Here is a 17,059-nt window from a genome sequence, read left to right on the forward strand (position 1 = left end):
AGTGAATGTTTATAAAGTGCTGGAAATGTATCGGTCCTTTTCATAGGTTATAATTAAATTAGACCTCGTTCAAAGTGTTTCAAATCATGTCAATAAATTAGTGGAAACTAAAATGACATCCCCAATAGTCTAAAATCTAACACAACCTCCTGATAATGCAACTCAACTCAACTCCTTTATTGCATAAAACATATAAACAGGCTTATAGCAAGGCATATAAAGGCATGGAAGTATGCAGTATCTAAAAGTGTTCACATAAGGGCAAAAAATTACTATGGATGGAAGTGAAATTCAATCCTAATTTTTCATTGTAGATATACTGTTACTGATATTTTTAGAGTTTTCAAATAATTAATGGACACAAATTTGCTTTTTTGCTCATTTGTAATACTAGATGTTATACATATATTTATATGGGTCGCGGTGTGTTTATGTATCGACCACATTCACTATGCTAATGATGTGGTGATGTCCTAAATTCGTTTTCCTTATCTTTGATAGTTTTAACATATTAGGGCTGTTTTCTATTTGTAATGAATGTATATGGAGAATACATTCAATATAATGGATAAAGAAACAAAAGTCCTACACAATTTCATTTTTAAAGGATATATTCTACTTGAAACTTCTTCTGAAAAATTATAACGTCAGAGAATTAACTCTCGTGATATGATGATTCAATATCAGATGCAGGGACAATCACGGAAATATTCCATCTTACCAATATCATGTTTAAAGATACACGGATAGAGACCACACATATACATAATACATCAAACAAGAGCCATACTGCTTCAAGACAGCAAACATTACACAGTTATCAATTTATCTTCATTGGTTACTGTTATGGCAACCGCCCTGGTACGGTCAGTAAAAAGCGATCGTAAATACAGAAAGCCCTGTAGCTTTTAACATAGCCATACTGCTTCAAGACAGCAAACATCACACAGTTCTCAATATATCTTCATTGGTAACTGTTATTGCAATCGCCCTGATACGGACAGGGTAAACATTAATTAACGATGGTAAATACAGAAACTGGCCCGATAGCTTTAAATAAAGTCACCATCCTGTTTAAACGTGCTAGCCGAATAAATACTAAACAAGATGCGTTATCCTACATTCCACAATTTGAGTCAGCTTTAAATTTTATAGAGTAAGGTATTAATTACAACATACTATCATATTTTCAATACCACACATTCTTAAAGTACTTATAACCGAAGTCTAACCAGACGGAATATATTAAAACATTACCTCATCGGCCTCCCCCTCACGGGATTTTTATTATGACAAAATTCAAAGTTTAACATGGAATTCCTAAAACCTCATAAGGCTTACTGGGATTTTTCATGTAGAGTTATTTATAAAAAATAGCTTGAAAAATTCCCTATATATTAGATAGACTAGTATAAATTAGTAGAAACATGCGAAGGGTCATTCAAAACTAAATAGGTGGATTGAATGGGCGTTTATTTGATTTACTAAATATATTACAATATACCTGAATAATATATATCATACGTTTCAACAATTTATCAGCAAGGACTACACACTTTGTTTCTGTAATATCAGTACCAGAGATGATTTGAACGGCACTGTTGTAAGTAGAGATTAGTGTTTCTTTTCGTGAAATATCTATATCCGTCAAACTCCATGTCTTTCGAATCAATCTTACTTTTTCCTTGTTCACGTTTATTTTTTATTAGCAAAAGACATGCCTTTTATGATTTCAATCAAATTTTCAGGTACTGTTAAACAAGCTGAATTTAGATTCTGTTTTCAAATGATGTACTAGGCATTCTTAGCCACATTTAAAGGGTGCAAAGTACACCATCTATTATTGCATTACATATAAAACCTATCAACAATTTTTAAACTGGGATGGCATTCAATTTTGGTCTTAATTGGATCTTAAAACGGCGTAGCTAATCGGAATACTTGTTATTATAACTGACTAATAAAAGTGATGAAGTTAATGATGTATGACATTAAGATTGAGTTAAATTGCATATAACCAATTGATCTGAATCAAAGTTTTCCATTACAGAAGTGTCCCATTCGATCTAAAGATAATTAAATGAATTCAATATTTGTATCGACTATATTGTTTTACAATTGTTAGATATATCTTTCTAAGCTGCATTGGAAGGATCATTCAGTTTTCGATTTTTTACTGCGACATAAGTAGTTCAACCTAAAATAAGCATTCAAATTATTACAATGTTTATTTGTCTATTTTGCGTAGGTATTTGATCAGCGTACAAACAAATATAATTGGATTTTTAGCCCGTGCCGTTTATTTCGTTTGAACTATTAAGCTTCATGAATGTCACTTGACATTTGCTTTAGCACACGTGCAATAAAAACGAATAAATTGTGTTTTTTTGTACAAATGTATCGTATTCATTTGGGACGATTGCGCGCATCCTATCCGATCATCTTGTTTATCCTCATACATGTAGCTATACTCATGCATAAATTCAAATAATGACTGTATCCCATTTTGATGTTCACAACCTAAATATGTCCAATATTACGTTACAATTTATCCGTGTACAAAATATGTCCTAGTTTTAGATTATATTATTTCAACTATAAATTTAAGACATGTTTATTTAATCATAGCACTGTCATGTGTGCAAGTTATCCATGAGAATCACAAATCATCTGATGTAAATATCAGTTTGTCACTAAAGTCATCTGCGTTTTATGTTAATGTTAAATACCTTGAGCAAATATTTGGAAATACGAGCTACCCGGCACAATGTATATACAAATTTTCAGTTTTCAGTGGTTTGAATAACCCATTGAGATGTAAACTTCATAACACAGTGAACAGCGAGCATTCAGCTTGTTTTGTTATAAGGTGAATGAGTTGACTTATATTTCAGGATACTTGTTACATGCACTGGAGCGGCAGTAAATGCGACTGGTGAGGATATTTTGTTAATATTAATTTTATGTTGCAGTAAAGAATTGTCAAAAAAACGACTGAAAATTATTCAATATGATTTGTTTTTACTAACTTCATTGTGTTTAATATTTAAAGATGATACTATGACGATCATGCTAAAATGGTCATATTTTTTTTAACTTTCTTTTTAAGTTTGTGGTCAAACACAAATAAATTCAAATACAAAAATCTGCTGCGGAAGCCTTCCTCATGCAAGGTTCATAGGCGGATCCGAGTTGGGATGTTTTCAAGGTAAGGTTTAAAAGGTGTTATTTTCGTAGCTCAACCACACGATTTTGTCCTAGCAGTGTCATTTCATTTATATTACGCTGTTATTATGCTCCCCCTTCGAAGAAGAGGGGTATATTGCTTTGCACATGTCGGTCGGTCGGTCGGTCGGTCAGTCCGTCGGTAAACCAAAGCTTGTCCGAGTGATAACTCAACAATTCCTAGATGTATGGCCATCCAACTTGCCATGAAGGTTGGGCCTGACTAGTTGATGACCACTATTGATTTTAGGACTTATCAGGTCAAAGGTCAAGGTCACAGTGACCTTTAATGGTAAAATCATTTTAAAGTTTGTCCGAGTGATAACACAACAATGCCTACACCTATGGCCCTCATGCTTCACTTGGAAGTTGGGCCTAACCAGTAGATGAAACCTTTTGTTTTTGGGGGTCATCGGGTAAAAGGTCAAGGTCACAGTGACCTTGAATGGTAAAAGCTAGTCCGAGTGATAACTTCACAATGCCTCCACCCATGTCCCTCATACTTGATTTGGAGGTTGGGCCTGACCAGTAGATGATCTCTATTGTTTTGGGGGGTCATCAACCCTAAGGTCAAGGTCACAGTGACCTTGAATGGTAAATGTTTGTCCAAGTGATAACTCCACAATGCCTGCACCCATGGTCCTCATAATTGACTTGGGCCTGACCAGTAGAAGACCCCTATTTTTTGTGGGGTCATCGAACCAAAGGTCAAGGTCACAGTGACCTTGAATGGTAAAAGGTTGTCCGAGTGTTAAATCGACAATGTCTGCACCCATGGCCCTAAAACCTGACATGGAGGTTGGGCCTGACCAGTAGATGGCTCCTTTTGATTTTAGGGGTCATTGGGCCAAAGGTCATGGTCACAGTGACCATTAATGGTAGAAGGTCGTCCGAGTGATAACTCCACAATGCCTGCACCCATGGTCCTCATACTTGACTTGGAGGTTGGGCCTGACCAGTAGATGACACCTTTTGATTTTAGGATCAAAGGTCAAGGTCACAGTGACCTTGAAAGCAAACTCGACAAATTTTGGACCTATGGTCATCAAATTTGAGATGAAGGTTGGGCCTGACCAGTAGATAACCCCTATTGACTTTAGGGGTCATCGGGCCAAGGTCAAGGTCACAGTAACTTTAAACGCAAAACAGTTAACAACTCTTCTCCCAGTGATATCTCAACAATGCCTTTACAAATGATCATCAAACTTGACATGGAGGTTTGACCTGCCCAGTAGATGACCCCTATTGATTTTAGGAGTCATCGAGTCAAAGGTCAAGTTCACAATGACCTTGAATGCGAAAATGTTTCGAGTGACAACTTGACAATGCATGCGCCCATGGCCCTCAAACTTTATTTAGAGTTGCTTCTGACCTGTAGATGACCCGTTATGATTTAAGGGTTTTTTTAAACGAAAACAGCTTGTCTGTGTGATAACTTGACAATGCCTGCACCCATGGCCCTCAAACTTGACATTGAGTTTTTTTGGGGACCAGCTGATGACTCCTATGGATTTTGAGGTCATAGAGTCAAAGGTCATGGTCATAACACACTCTATCCTCACACTTTGAATGGTCATAATCATAAAACTGCCTCAACGGCATCATATGTCAGTGACAAATCAGCTTTCTTTTCGGTCCATGCATATTTCATTCAATTGTTCATATAATCCTGACAACATGGCGCTCAGGGGGGCATAGTGTTTGAAAAACATTTCTTGTTATTAATCATAATCTTATTGATGTTCACGATGATGAATATAAATATGAATATGAATATGAATATGATGATGATAATGATGAAGATGATAATGATGATAGTAATGAATCAGGATGAGGATGATGATGTTGTTGATGATGATGATGATGATGATGATGATGATGATGATGATGATGATGATGATGATGATGATGATGATGATGATGATGATGATGATGATGATGATGATGATGATGATGATGATGATGATGATGATGATGATGATGATGATGATGATGATGACGACAACGACGACGACGACGACGACGACGATGATGATGATGATGATGATGATGATGATCATGATGATTATTATTATTATTATTATGATGATTATTATTATTATTATTATTATTATTATTATTATTATTATTATTATTATTATTATTATTATGGTGATGGTGATATTTTTTTCACAGACAAAGTTTTCAACAAAACTGAAAAAGTTACTTGTGGCGATGGACTGGAACTCAGATCCAGTGTGGAAGAGATATATACGAAAGACTTCATCTGTTGTCTTGGCCAGTTTCATATAAAGGAGAATGATGACAGTAAGAATTATTCCGCTTTCACTACTACACTCAAGATGATTACAAAATCAAAATAATTGACTAGTCTTCTTTCCAAGAGATATAGCACGAATCCTTACATCAAAATTTATAATTTGCAATACCTTTAATAAAGGAATTAAACTCAAACGACTATTCGGACTTTTCCCGATGCAATATTAGAAAAATGTTATGTTAAATAAATATATATACACCCATTTTGGCTTACTTAAGACGTGATTTTAATTGCAACTAATAGGATGCTGTCGTGGTGATAAGGAGCGGTTGTACAAACGCAGATTGCAAGAGTGTTGCAATGGTGTCGTGGTCGATCGCAAGGCTGGTACGGCTCAGGTGTGCCGCGGAACAGAACTGGTGGATAGGAATGCCGGAATACATAGATTACGTCAATGCACAAGACCAAACGGGCAAAATACCTTATATGACTCAAGCAATTATGTTTGCTGCACACAAACCGGTAGGCTGTAATATCAATTTCCTGTTCGTATTCCAGTTAAATGCAATTACCTGAATAATTATTAATACCGCTTATTTTGATGTATGTGCGTTGTATTTCTATGACGTTTGTGGTATTGTGTGTCTCTCATACAGTTTGTGTTACGTCTTTGTAGTCCCTGTAATTGCCGTTGTATTATTAATAGCTGTATCACCATCACAGTTACTCTTGTTTTCAACCAAATGCTTTGGTTAAACTGACCACAAATACACCATACATGCATCTACATGACTTCATCAAAACATGTACACGATTTTATCGCCGCCTGAGATGGCACAAAGCCTGAGTATCCTCTTAGTAATAGTACGTTTTGGGCTTTTTGTCTCGGTCATTACACTACAGTAGACATAAAAAGAAAAAGGGACAGAAAACTTCAGAAAAATATCGTGTAGGTGGGAAGGCTTGACTTTTGTCTGTAAAATTAAATAATGTTTATCATCAATTTGGATCTTTGTTTATATCCAATCGCGAATGCACTTTACGTATATTTCTATATTCATCGCTATAACTACTATAAGTACTATTACAAGTATTCATCGCATTTGTTCCACGTATATTTTAACATAAAGGAAAGCGAAACAAATGGGCGATTTGTTTTCACTCTAGTCGTCAAGATTTGTAAAAAAAACGATGTTAAAAGAGAGGGCAATAAAAGCGACTTAGATTTAGGGTCGGTCGTCACAAGTCCTCGAATTAAGGATCCGTAGAAAAGTTAAATATATCGGTCGTTTAAGCGGAAGATTACACAATGGTATGCATGATTAAACTTATAACCCCACGTAAACAACAAGATAACAGGTATATAAATTGTATCGCGTTTAAAAATTGAATGCTTTCAGATACACCTTACATTCTGAAGGCCGAAGAATGTTGTGAAAACAAGGTCATCAACAGATCCAAGGAGCTGTGTTGCAAAAACAATATTGTGACGAAGATGCATCCTTCCCACTACAGATGTTGCAACATTAACCATGCATGGACAACCTACAACGAGTTTGATCCTCCTAAAGTAAGTGAATTTTAATGGAAGCTTGCAGTAAAATTTAAATACCCAACTCCATTATCTAGTCGTTTTACCGTTTGTGTACAATGGAAATGACAGACAAGCCGACATGGAGCAACCAAATATATAACTAAGACATTTTAGAGACAGATTGTTTGTGGGTTCCCGGCTTCATCAATAAACAAAAAACCTATTGTTTGCCATTGTTTAAGTGGCACATTTTTTGCAGAAAAATGTTTCTTGAAGGAACTGTTTTATTTCTTCGTTTATGTGATTAAGTTGTCTAATGTAAGTATGCAACCGTTTGAAATGTTAGTAATAGTAAGTTCTTGGTTGCTGGGGTTATTTATAAAGTTTAACTGTAATGGTTTTTTCATACTGTATGTTTTAAACAAAAAAAACTATTTTCATTATAGGAGTGTCTTTTGAAACATATAAGAAAAACATTGCATAATAATCCGACTAAAACAGGAAGAAGGTCGGGAGGGAATCAAATCGCAGAAAGTGTAACTACAGAGAGAAGCCCATTAGAAGAATGTCCGTTCACAAAAAGTTTTGATAGGGAACAGAAACAACGTTCAACTTGCAAAAAGTTTTTTGGTATGGAATAAATTAAACGATGTAAAATCGGTTTGTTTGCTTACAGCAAATGTTTTGGCTACTTTAATAATCATTTCTAACATAAAAAATTCGGGATCTTGCTTTCAGTTAAATAATTAAATTATGAGAAATGAAATATGATTGTTTGTCTCGAATTTTCCTTTTCAAAATTCAAGAAATGTTCACAGTGTTATTTCATTTTATAGGATATTTAAAGTCGAGTTATTTGAGACGAATAAAAATGTTAAAATATAGTCGAGAAAAACATTAATGCTTTAACGGTCGATGAGAACATATTGTTACGTAGAGGAGCCAATCAAATCAAATCTTACTATGCAACGTCATAGTAAGTTGAGGAACAAAATTTATTGGAAATATATTTAACTCAACACAGTTTTACAATGGAATGAAAGTCGTCCACCAATTGACCTTACGACAGCGGCTTCTAAGCCACGCCCCCTGATATCAAGGGACCGAACTCTGTCTATGTCCGTCAAACAAACGAGGAAGTAATGGCGTCTCGTGTCGTTTCGCTTTCCGATATTCCTGACAAATTATCATTAATGTGAAATTACAATGCGAAAAAAATAGAAGTCAAAGGAATTTGTAACTGGCTGCTACATCGGAAGGCTCGATATATCTTTAGAAAATGACGATATCTAATATTTACGGGGTGAAATCTATCCAAGTCAGAGAAAATCGGATAGCCGCCATGTTGTCAATATTGACATCGATACAAAGGAAAAGCGTGTGTGTGACGCATACTGTAAATGCAAACAAGGGTAAGTTTAACTTTTAATAACACCGGTCCTTCTTAGAGTATTGTTGAAACACAGATTAAATCATCGCACAATATGAGTAAATCATAAATGGCCCGAATGGGGAACCCGGAAGTGACATTAACTAACAGTTACATGCCAGCTATAGAGTATAACCTTGTATTCTATAGTATGAGCAGAAATGGTTTATTGGGGTTATGCATAAAAAGTTTCAGTTCTAAGCCATTGAACACTCTCCCTTATGGATAATAATGTAATAGTTGACAAGTGACAATCGTGGGTGATACCAATCTGTAACTTTTGCATTGCTCAAACATTCACATGCTTTGATTTTTGTTCTTACAGAAATTGTGGAACATGTTCACACACTCTGGCTGTAAAAGTAGACCTGGGAGGAAAAGTGCCCCCGGTGTGGGGCTCGAACTCACAACCACCAGAACCGCCCGGCACTCTAACCAACTAAGCTGACCGGGCAGCTGGTTCTAACCCACACACACTATCCTCCCCCCCAGTTACCGGTTAAGGCTGGTGGAGGGTCTCCTGCTATTTACCGTTGACACTATTAAAGTATTCTGATTGATGGAGATAAGGAAGTCCTCTTATTATTGTCTTCAACAAGCCTACCGCCACAGTGAACCTAGCATAAGACCGGAAACCGCCCCCCCCCCCACACACACATGATATTTGCCAGTCCAGGCAATGTCAACCGCAAGAGAAAACCAGTGATGACAAGTTTTACAAATAATCGGTAGGACCTTTTTTAAAGCTTTTTATAACATTTAGTTTTACTTTGCTGTACAAAAGTAATGGACTATTTGTTCAGAGAAAAACAACAACCACAAAACATTAGCTATTATCTTGTCAATATTTCATTATGATATACATGTAGAAAGCAAACATCAAAGGCAGTAGCATTTACAGCTAGTATTAAAATATTTAACAATACATGTAACTGATTTATTTTAATATTGGCATCTTTTATTTATTTCAGGAAAGTGTGGTCTTTTGAAGAGAGTTCTTGAAGTTGTTCAGCATGTTGTTTTGATGGATTCTTGGAAGGATGTACCTCTATGATGTTAGCTTCAGTTCTGGAGTATAACACCAGTTGTTGCATATTTAATATCAGATTTATTAAATACATTGTTGTTTTGCAAACATTAATTAAACTTTGATATTTCTTTGGTGTTTATGTATGATATTGTAGGTGAATATCTCTTTATTGCAATGGCAAATATATTTTAAAATATATAGCATTAGCAGAAGTTATTTTTCACTGTTAAAGCTGCACTTTCACAGATTGATCACTTTGACAACTTACACAGGATTCGATTGCATTTATCATATTTTGGCTCGGAGAAGTTTGCTTTGTGATTTATATATTAAGTCTTAATTTAAAGAATGCCAAAATAAGCCGATTCTGAGACAAATATCTTTGATTTTTTTTAATTTGGCCTCTACGCTTTTGCGTCAAATTGAACTAGGCTTAAAACTTTAATTGTTGAGGGTATGAGTTCATGCCTATTACATCAAGGTGATACTTTAAGGCAACAGTAAATCAACAACGAGTGATCCAACATTACAAATAACGACCTAAATACACCGGTTTTTGAAAATATGAAACAAGGAAGAAATATAAAGATAACGATGCTATGTTTTGATTACTTTAACCTTACAATGTTTAATTAAGTAATAATTAAAAAAAAACATATAAAGCTTTGTGACTAAAAGATACGTTGTATATCTGGAACACCCTGATTTTCGAAATGTAAATCTACACATAACTAAATTACGTTGATATTGAAAGTAAAACAAAGTTAGAGCATGAAAACATAAACAAACCTGAGACACCAATCATGCTGAAGGTCATAAAACTGACAAGAATACTTTTAATTCAATGAAAATGTTAGCTTGTTATTTTAACACCTATTGAAAATATAAACACTGCTCTATGTTTATCACCAGCGTTTTAGTTTCAAAGTGTAGAGCTGAGCGGAAGTTAACAGTGAAAAATAAATCAAGATAACAATCCACTGTGTCTCATCTGAGTAACCCCGTGTAATAATAGCGCATACTGGTTTCCCAGTTTATATCATATCTGTTTGGTACAGGTATATATCTACACATATTTACCATCGCTACTTTTAAACTTGGAAGAAAGAGCTAAAAGCTATAGTGGAGTAACAGATTACTACACATTCCATTGAAAGAATGAACGCGTATCAACACATTGCCAACCTATTTATTTCATTGGTAGTTTGTTAATGCGAAAACAATAAAGTGGTGATTAACTGACTGATTGAATTTCATGGTGATTTCATTGACTGATAAACCTTTTTCTCAAAAATAGTTTGGGAGGCAAAATCCCTAGACTGATAACATGTTCGTTAACAACGATATTAACACCACCCACATTTCAAAATGCCCTGAATCAACTGTTAAGATGAGGATTTTAGGTTATTGTGATAGGCAGTCAGCACTTAAAGTTGGAACCGTAAAACCAAAAGTACGGTATCTTAAAGTAAAGCCAAGGGGAACAACTATTTTTATTCAATTTCGTATATTTCCTGTTGTTTGTAGTTAATAGTTAAATATACCATAATTGATGTATAATATAAATAAATAAAAACAATCACTTTTCAGTTCATTTTTTAATAACGTATTTCAAAAGGGAATCAACCTGACTCTCACATAGGATTTTATAAAAACGTAGTCCGCAAAATGCATGACGTCATCGTAAGTGAATCATCTTACCCGGGTCGGGTAAGATAGAAATTTCCAGGCCACTCGGGGACTAATGTCCGTTATGCAAGAATCAGAGATCATCTTCAAGAGTTAGGACTTATTTGTTCACGGATTCGTGTTCAAATTATAGGAATCTGATCTATCCCTAGCCGTCGATTTTACTTCAAAGGTGCATATTGTTTAATGTGAAAACGTTAGTCTATTCAAACAGGATTCAAAAACAATTGGTCATCGGTGTTCAGCATTCCCAAAACTGCATTAATCAGAATAAAAGATGATTATGAGACCAAGTGTTTCAGCAGAATATTCTTAGGTCGCTGGTCGGTGGGTTTTCAATGTTAGGCTGAATGTATGTTTGCCCCCCCCCCCTCGACTTAATTCACACCCAAATTTTATATATGTCTATATAAGGACTTGTTCAGATTCGTAGAGATAATTGACCTATTTATTATCTTCCATTTTTACAATCAAATAAAACAGTGCATTATGTTGTTGGTAAAACGTTTTTATTCCAACTTGTTTTAAAAACCATATCATCTGTAAGAGATATGATTTGATTCTTTACGAATTGCTTCTGACGATTAACATTCTAGTGCTACGCATTGTTACAGAAAAAAACACAATGAAGCGATACGCATCGCTTCAGACCATACACAATATTCAGTTTACGCATTTCTCCTGATTAGACAAAATGTAGCGTTACGGATTGCTTCTTACGGTATACAATGATATACTTTGTAGCAGACGATCTTTTTTTAAACCCGCAATGTAAAAGTTTTACATTTTGTAACTCGTTTATTAACTTGCTTTGTATAATCATAAACCTCAATATTTAGCTATTTTGTTTAAACTATTTAACCACTTAAACCATTGTAACTTATCAAGTGACTAGTTCCGATGAGGTCGACACTTTACGGTCTGACGCGCCGCAGGAATTTAAATCAGGTGGGCTCATCCGGTTAATATGCACTCAGTGACACAATTAAATATACTATAAAAAGCCGCCAACTAGGACGGCGTAGAAAATGAGTCGTTTTTGGGTGCGCTCGAGCGAAACTCTTGTAGAGTATCGATTAAACATTTTTCGTTAGCAGACGATTTCTTTGCACAGTTTCGGCTTTTATATGAGAAATTATTTCTATCACATCATCGATAACTGGATTATCTATATTCTTAGATTCTATAGCTTTTGTTTATAGCCCTCTATCTTAAAGCATATTGATTAAACCGGCTGAGACGAGACCTTTTGCATATCATAAGGCTACCTCACAAAAACCAGATTTCAATAATATATGAATTAGAAATAAGCAGTTTATAACTATTAAAACGTGAAAGAAACCTGTCAGAATATGTTTTATTAAGTTAACTATAATGAAATCAATAGACAGGTATAAGGCACAGTGGTCATACACAATAGTACTGTTATAGGCTTTATTCTACCTGAAACATCTTCCAATAAACTATAACGTCAGATAATTACGCTCTATATAGATTGAAACAATAACAGATACGGGGACAATCACAGTTGTATTCCGTCTTACCAATATCATGTTTAAAGGTACACGGATAAAGACCAAACATATACATTATACATCAAACAAGAGCCATACTGCTTCAAGACAGCAAACATTACACAGTTATCAATTTATCTTCATTGGTCACTGTTATGGCAACCGCCCTGGTACGGTCAGTAAAAAGCGATCGTAAATACAGAAAGCCCTGTAGCTTTTAACAGAGCCATACTGCTTCAAGACAGCAAACATTATTATTTTACATTATTATTGGGTTGGTCAAAGTACGCATGGAGTCCTTCGGACTCCACACACATTGACCAACCCAATTGTGTTCATACCCCGATAATGACATCAACTCCGCAATTCATTCCTTAAGTGAACATTAAGAAACGTGTTTCTATTTGAAGCAACTTATCGCTGTAATTTCCATTGACATCATCTTTGAATGCGGCCAACCTCATCGGCCTCTCCTGCACGGGATTTTTATTATGAGAGTTCGTGAAACATGGAATCCCAAGCAGTAATCCATGAATGATTAATGGTATTTACCCAATGTTGAGCACTTACGCAAGTACATGAACAGAACTATATACATATATGTATTGTTTTAAACCAATAATTCTGAAATTGAGTTACTTGTGAACATTTAGAGACGCATTTCTTTTTAAAGCAACTAATCGTTGTAATTTCCATTGACATCATCTTTGAAGGCGCCAACCTTCAATAGTTTCTTTACACCAAGATTACACCACAACTTCAATTTCTTAAAAGAACAGCCTGTCGCCGATTGCAGATATTTTTCGATGAACGCAATATTGTCGGATATGTTCGGTTCACGAAAGATCTCATAACATTTTACATTATACTTCGACTTATACACATTTTAACCAGCCTAACTGCGTTCAATACCAACTAATGACATCAATAGCACACTTCAATCCTTAAATGGAAACACGAGTGAGTGATTAACTTCTTATACTGTACATTATACGTGTTAAAGTAACAACAAACGCGATAGAAATTAAATACTTTTAATATATTTTTCAATAAAAATAAGCCCTATACGAAGTGTCAATTTTTATTTTTAGAATGGGAAAGCCCTATAAACTGTATGCACTGTTACGAAATATATCTAAAAATAAATCATTTTGAGCTTTGACATATATTGAAAACCCCATTTCTGTTTTTGACAAATCGGTTAGAATATGGTTGATTTTGTCATAATGAACTATCTTATCAACCTTATACATGCTTATCAAACTAAAACAAATCGATACATAACGATCAATTGACACCATGAAACACCTAATGCATACAAAAAACGTTATCCAAACCAAAAGTTGATCCTTACACCTAATAAAGCTTACTGGGATTTCTCACATAGAGTAAGTTATAAAAATAGCTTGAAATATTCCCTTTCAGCTAGACTAGTATAAATTAGTAGAAAAATCCGAAGGGTCATTCAAAATTAGACAGGTGGATTGCGCGGTCGTTTATTTGATTTACTGAAATATTACAATATACCTGAAAAAACTATATATAACGTATTATCACTTACGATAAAACGATACGAAATAAGATAAATCAATTTTGATTTAAACAATGAGTGAAAGTTAAAATACTAAACGATTTGGTATACATAATTGAACAATTTAGCATTCAAGGACTACACACTTTGTTTCTGTTATATCAGAATGTATGAGATGATGAGAACGGCTCTGTTGTAAGTAGAACTTAGTGTTTCTTTTCGTGGAATATATATGCCCTTTAAACCGAAGATAAGCTCAATGTCTTTCTAAAACAAATCAATCCATTTTTTTTTCTTGTTCTCGATATTTTTTTTATCAGCAAAAACATACTTTTTTTATAATTTAAATCAAATTTTCAGGTACATTTAAACAAGCTGAATTTAGATTTTATTCTCAAATCATGTACTAGGCATTCTAATTTCATACATTTAAACGACACAAAGTACAATACTTATAATTGCATTACATATAAAACCTATCAACAATTTTCAAACTGGGCTAGCGTTCACATTTGGTCTTAATTGGATCTTAAAACGATATAGCTAATCGGATTACTTGTTAACATAACTGACAAAAAGAGTGAATGAAGTCCATGATGAATGCCCATAAGGTTGACTTAAGTTGCATATTTAATACCATTTGATATCAATCAAAGTATTCCATTTGAGATGTGTGCCATTCGGTATAAAGATAACTAAATAACTTCATTTTTGTATCGATATTTCCTTCTAAGCTGGCTCAAGCGGTTTTTGATTCTGTCATGCGACATAGATACTTAAAATCAAAATGAACATTCACCTTATAAATATTACAAGGTAACTGTATTTATTTTTCTATTTCTGGTCGGTATTTCATCAGTGTACAAGCAAATATAATTTAATTTTGTTTGAATTATTTAATTTTCATCAATGGTCACTGGACATTTGCTTTAGCGCACGTGCAATGAAAACGAATATGAACATACAATGCACTTTTACCTTAGGTTTTTTTTTATAAAAGCATCGCATTCCATTGGGACGATTGCGGGCATCCTATCTGATCATCTTGTTTATCCGTGTACATGCAGCTATAAATTTAAATAATAACAGGATCGTCGCATTTTGATGTTTTCAACCGAAGTCTGTCAAGTTTTACGTTAAAATTTATCCATGTAAAATATATGTCCAGGTTTTAGATTAATATTTCAACTATAAATTTAAGACATGTGTATTTAATCCTAGCACTGCAATGTGTGCAAGTTATCCTCGAGAGTCACAAATCATCTAGTGTAAACATAAGTTAATCACTGAAGTCATCTGCGTGTTTATGTCAATATTAAATAACTTGAGCAAATGTTTTGCAATACGAGATACCCGACACAATGGATTTACAAATTTCCTGTTTAATCTACTGAATAACCCATTGAGATGTAAACTTCATAACACAGTTAACAGCGAGCATTCAGCTTGTTTGGTTATAAGGTGAATGAGTTGAATTATATTTCAGGATACTTGTTACATGCACTGGAACGGCAGTAAATGCGACTGGTGAGGATGTTTTGTTAATTTCAATTATATTCTGAAATTGTGACATAATTTGAAACAAACAGATTGAAAAATATGTAACATGATTGTTAAATATGTTTTAACTTGCTTTAATGTGTTTAATATTTAAAGATGAAATCCGTAATACTATGTAGAACATGATAACATTTTGTAATTTTATTTTTTTAAGTTTGTGGTATAACACAAATAAATGCAAATACAGAAATCTGCTGCGGAAGCCTTCCTCAGGAAGGTTCAGAGGCGGACACGAGTTTGGATGTTTTCAAGGTTAGGATTAAAAGGTATTTTTTCCGTAGTTCACAGTTCACCCACACGATTTTGTCTTAGAACTGCTATTTGATTTACATTTTGATGTTATTATTTATCATATTATTGTTGCTGTTAATAATGATGATGATGATGATGATGATGATGATGATGATGATGATGATGATGATGATGATGATGATGATGATGATGATGATGATGATGATGATGATCATGATGATCATGATAAATATTGGTGATGATGATGATGATGATAATGATGATGAATCATGATGATGATGATGATGATGATGACGCTGCTGCTGTTGCTGCTGCTGCTGCTGTTGAAGATGATGATGATGATAATGATGACGATGGTGATGATGATCATGATGACTATTATGATGATGATTCATGATGAATCATAATGAATCATGAATCATAATGAATAATGATGATGATGATGATAATGATGATGATGATGATGAAAATAAAAATATTTCACAGAGAAATTTTCAACAAAACTGAAAAAGTTGCTTGTGGCGATGGACTGGAACTCATAACCAGTGTGGAAGAGATATACACGAAAGACTTCATCTGTTGTTTTGGCCAGTTTCATATAAAGGAGAATGATGACGGTAAGAATTATTCTGCTTTCACTACTACACTCAAGATTATTACAAAATCAAAATAATTGACTATTCGTCTTTCCAAGAAATATAACACGAATCCCTACATCCAAATTTATAATTTGCAATACCTTTTATAAAAGAAGTAAACTTAAACGATTATTCGGACTTCTCCCGATGTAATATTAGAAAAATAATATGTTTAATAAATATATATACACCCATTTTGGCTTACTTAAGTTGTGATTTTTATTGCAACTAATAGGATGCTGTCGTGGTGATTAGGAGCGGTTTTACAAACGAAGATTGCAAGAGTGTTGCAATGGTGTCGTGGTCGATCGCAAGGTCGGTACGGCTCAGGTGTGTCGCGGAACAGAACTTGTGGATAGAAATGCGAGAATCTATAGAGTACGTCAATGCACAGGAC

The 17,059-nt window shown here is 34.3% G+C and overlaps 1 protein-coding gene and 1 long non-coding RNA gene across 2 annotated transcripts; one reads left to right on the forward strand and one right to left on the reverse strand.

The window, feature by feature from the left end:
- Positions 1 to 1,022: 1,022 nt before the first annotated feature.
- On the forward strand, positions 1,023 to 17,058 carry LOC128245802 (galaxin-like). Its single transcript, XM_052964028.1, has 10 exons — positions 1,023 to 1,156; positions 2,895 to 2,935; positions 3,110 to 3,208; positions 5,401 to 5,532; positions 5,789 to 6,007; positions 6,886 to 7,055; positions 15,699 to 15,739; positions 15,927 to 16,024; positions 16,511 to 16,641; positions 16,898 to 17,058. Exons 1-9 carry the CDS (start codon positions 1,023 to 1,025, stop codon positions 16,564 to 16,566), a joined length of 990 nt encoding a protein of 329 aa, XP_052819988.1. The 3' UTR covers positions 16,567 to 16,641; positions 16,898 to 17,058.
- Positions 9,270 to 10,468, reverse strand: LOC128246792 (uncharacterized). The gene is made up of 2 exons (XR_008263363.1): positions 10,268 to 10,468; positions 9,270 to 9,516 (listed from the first exon to the last, which is right to left on the reverse strand). It is a non-coding gene; the product is annotated as an uncharacterized LOC128246792 (long non-coding RNA).
- Position 17,059: the final 1 nt, after the last annotated feature.

This window comes from Mya arenaria, chromosome 9 (assembly GCF_026914265.1).
Source record: "Mya arenaria isolate MELC-2E11 chromosome 9, ASM2691426v1".
NCBI lineage: Eukaryota > Metazoa > Mollusca > Bivalvia > Myida > Myidae > Mya > Mya arenaria.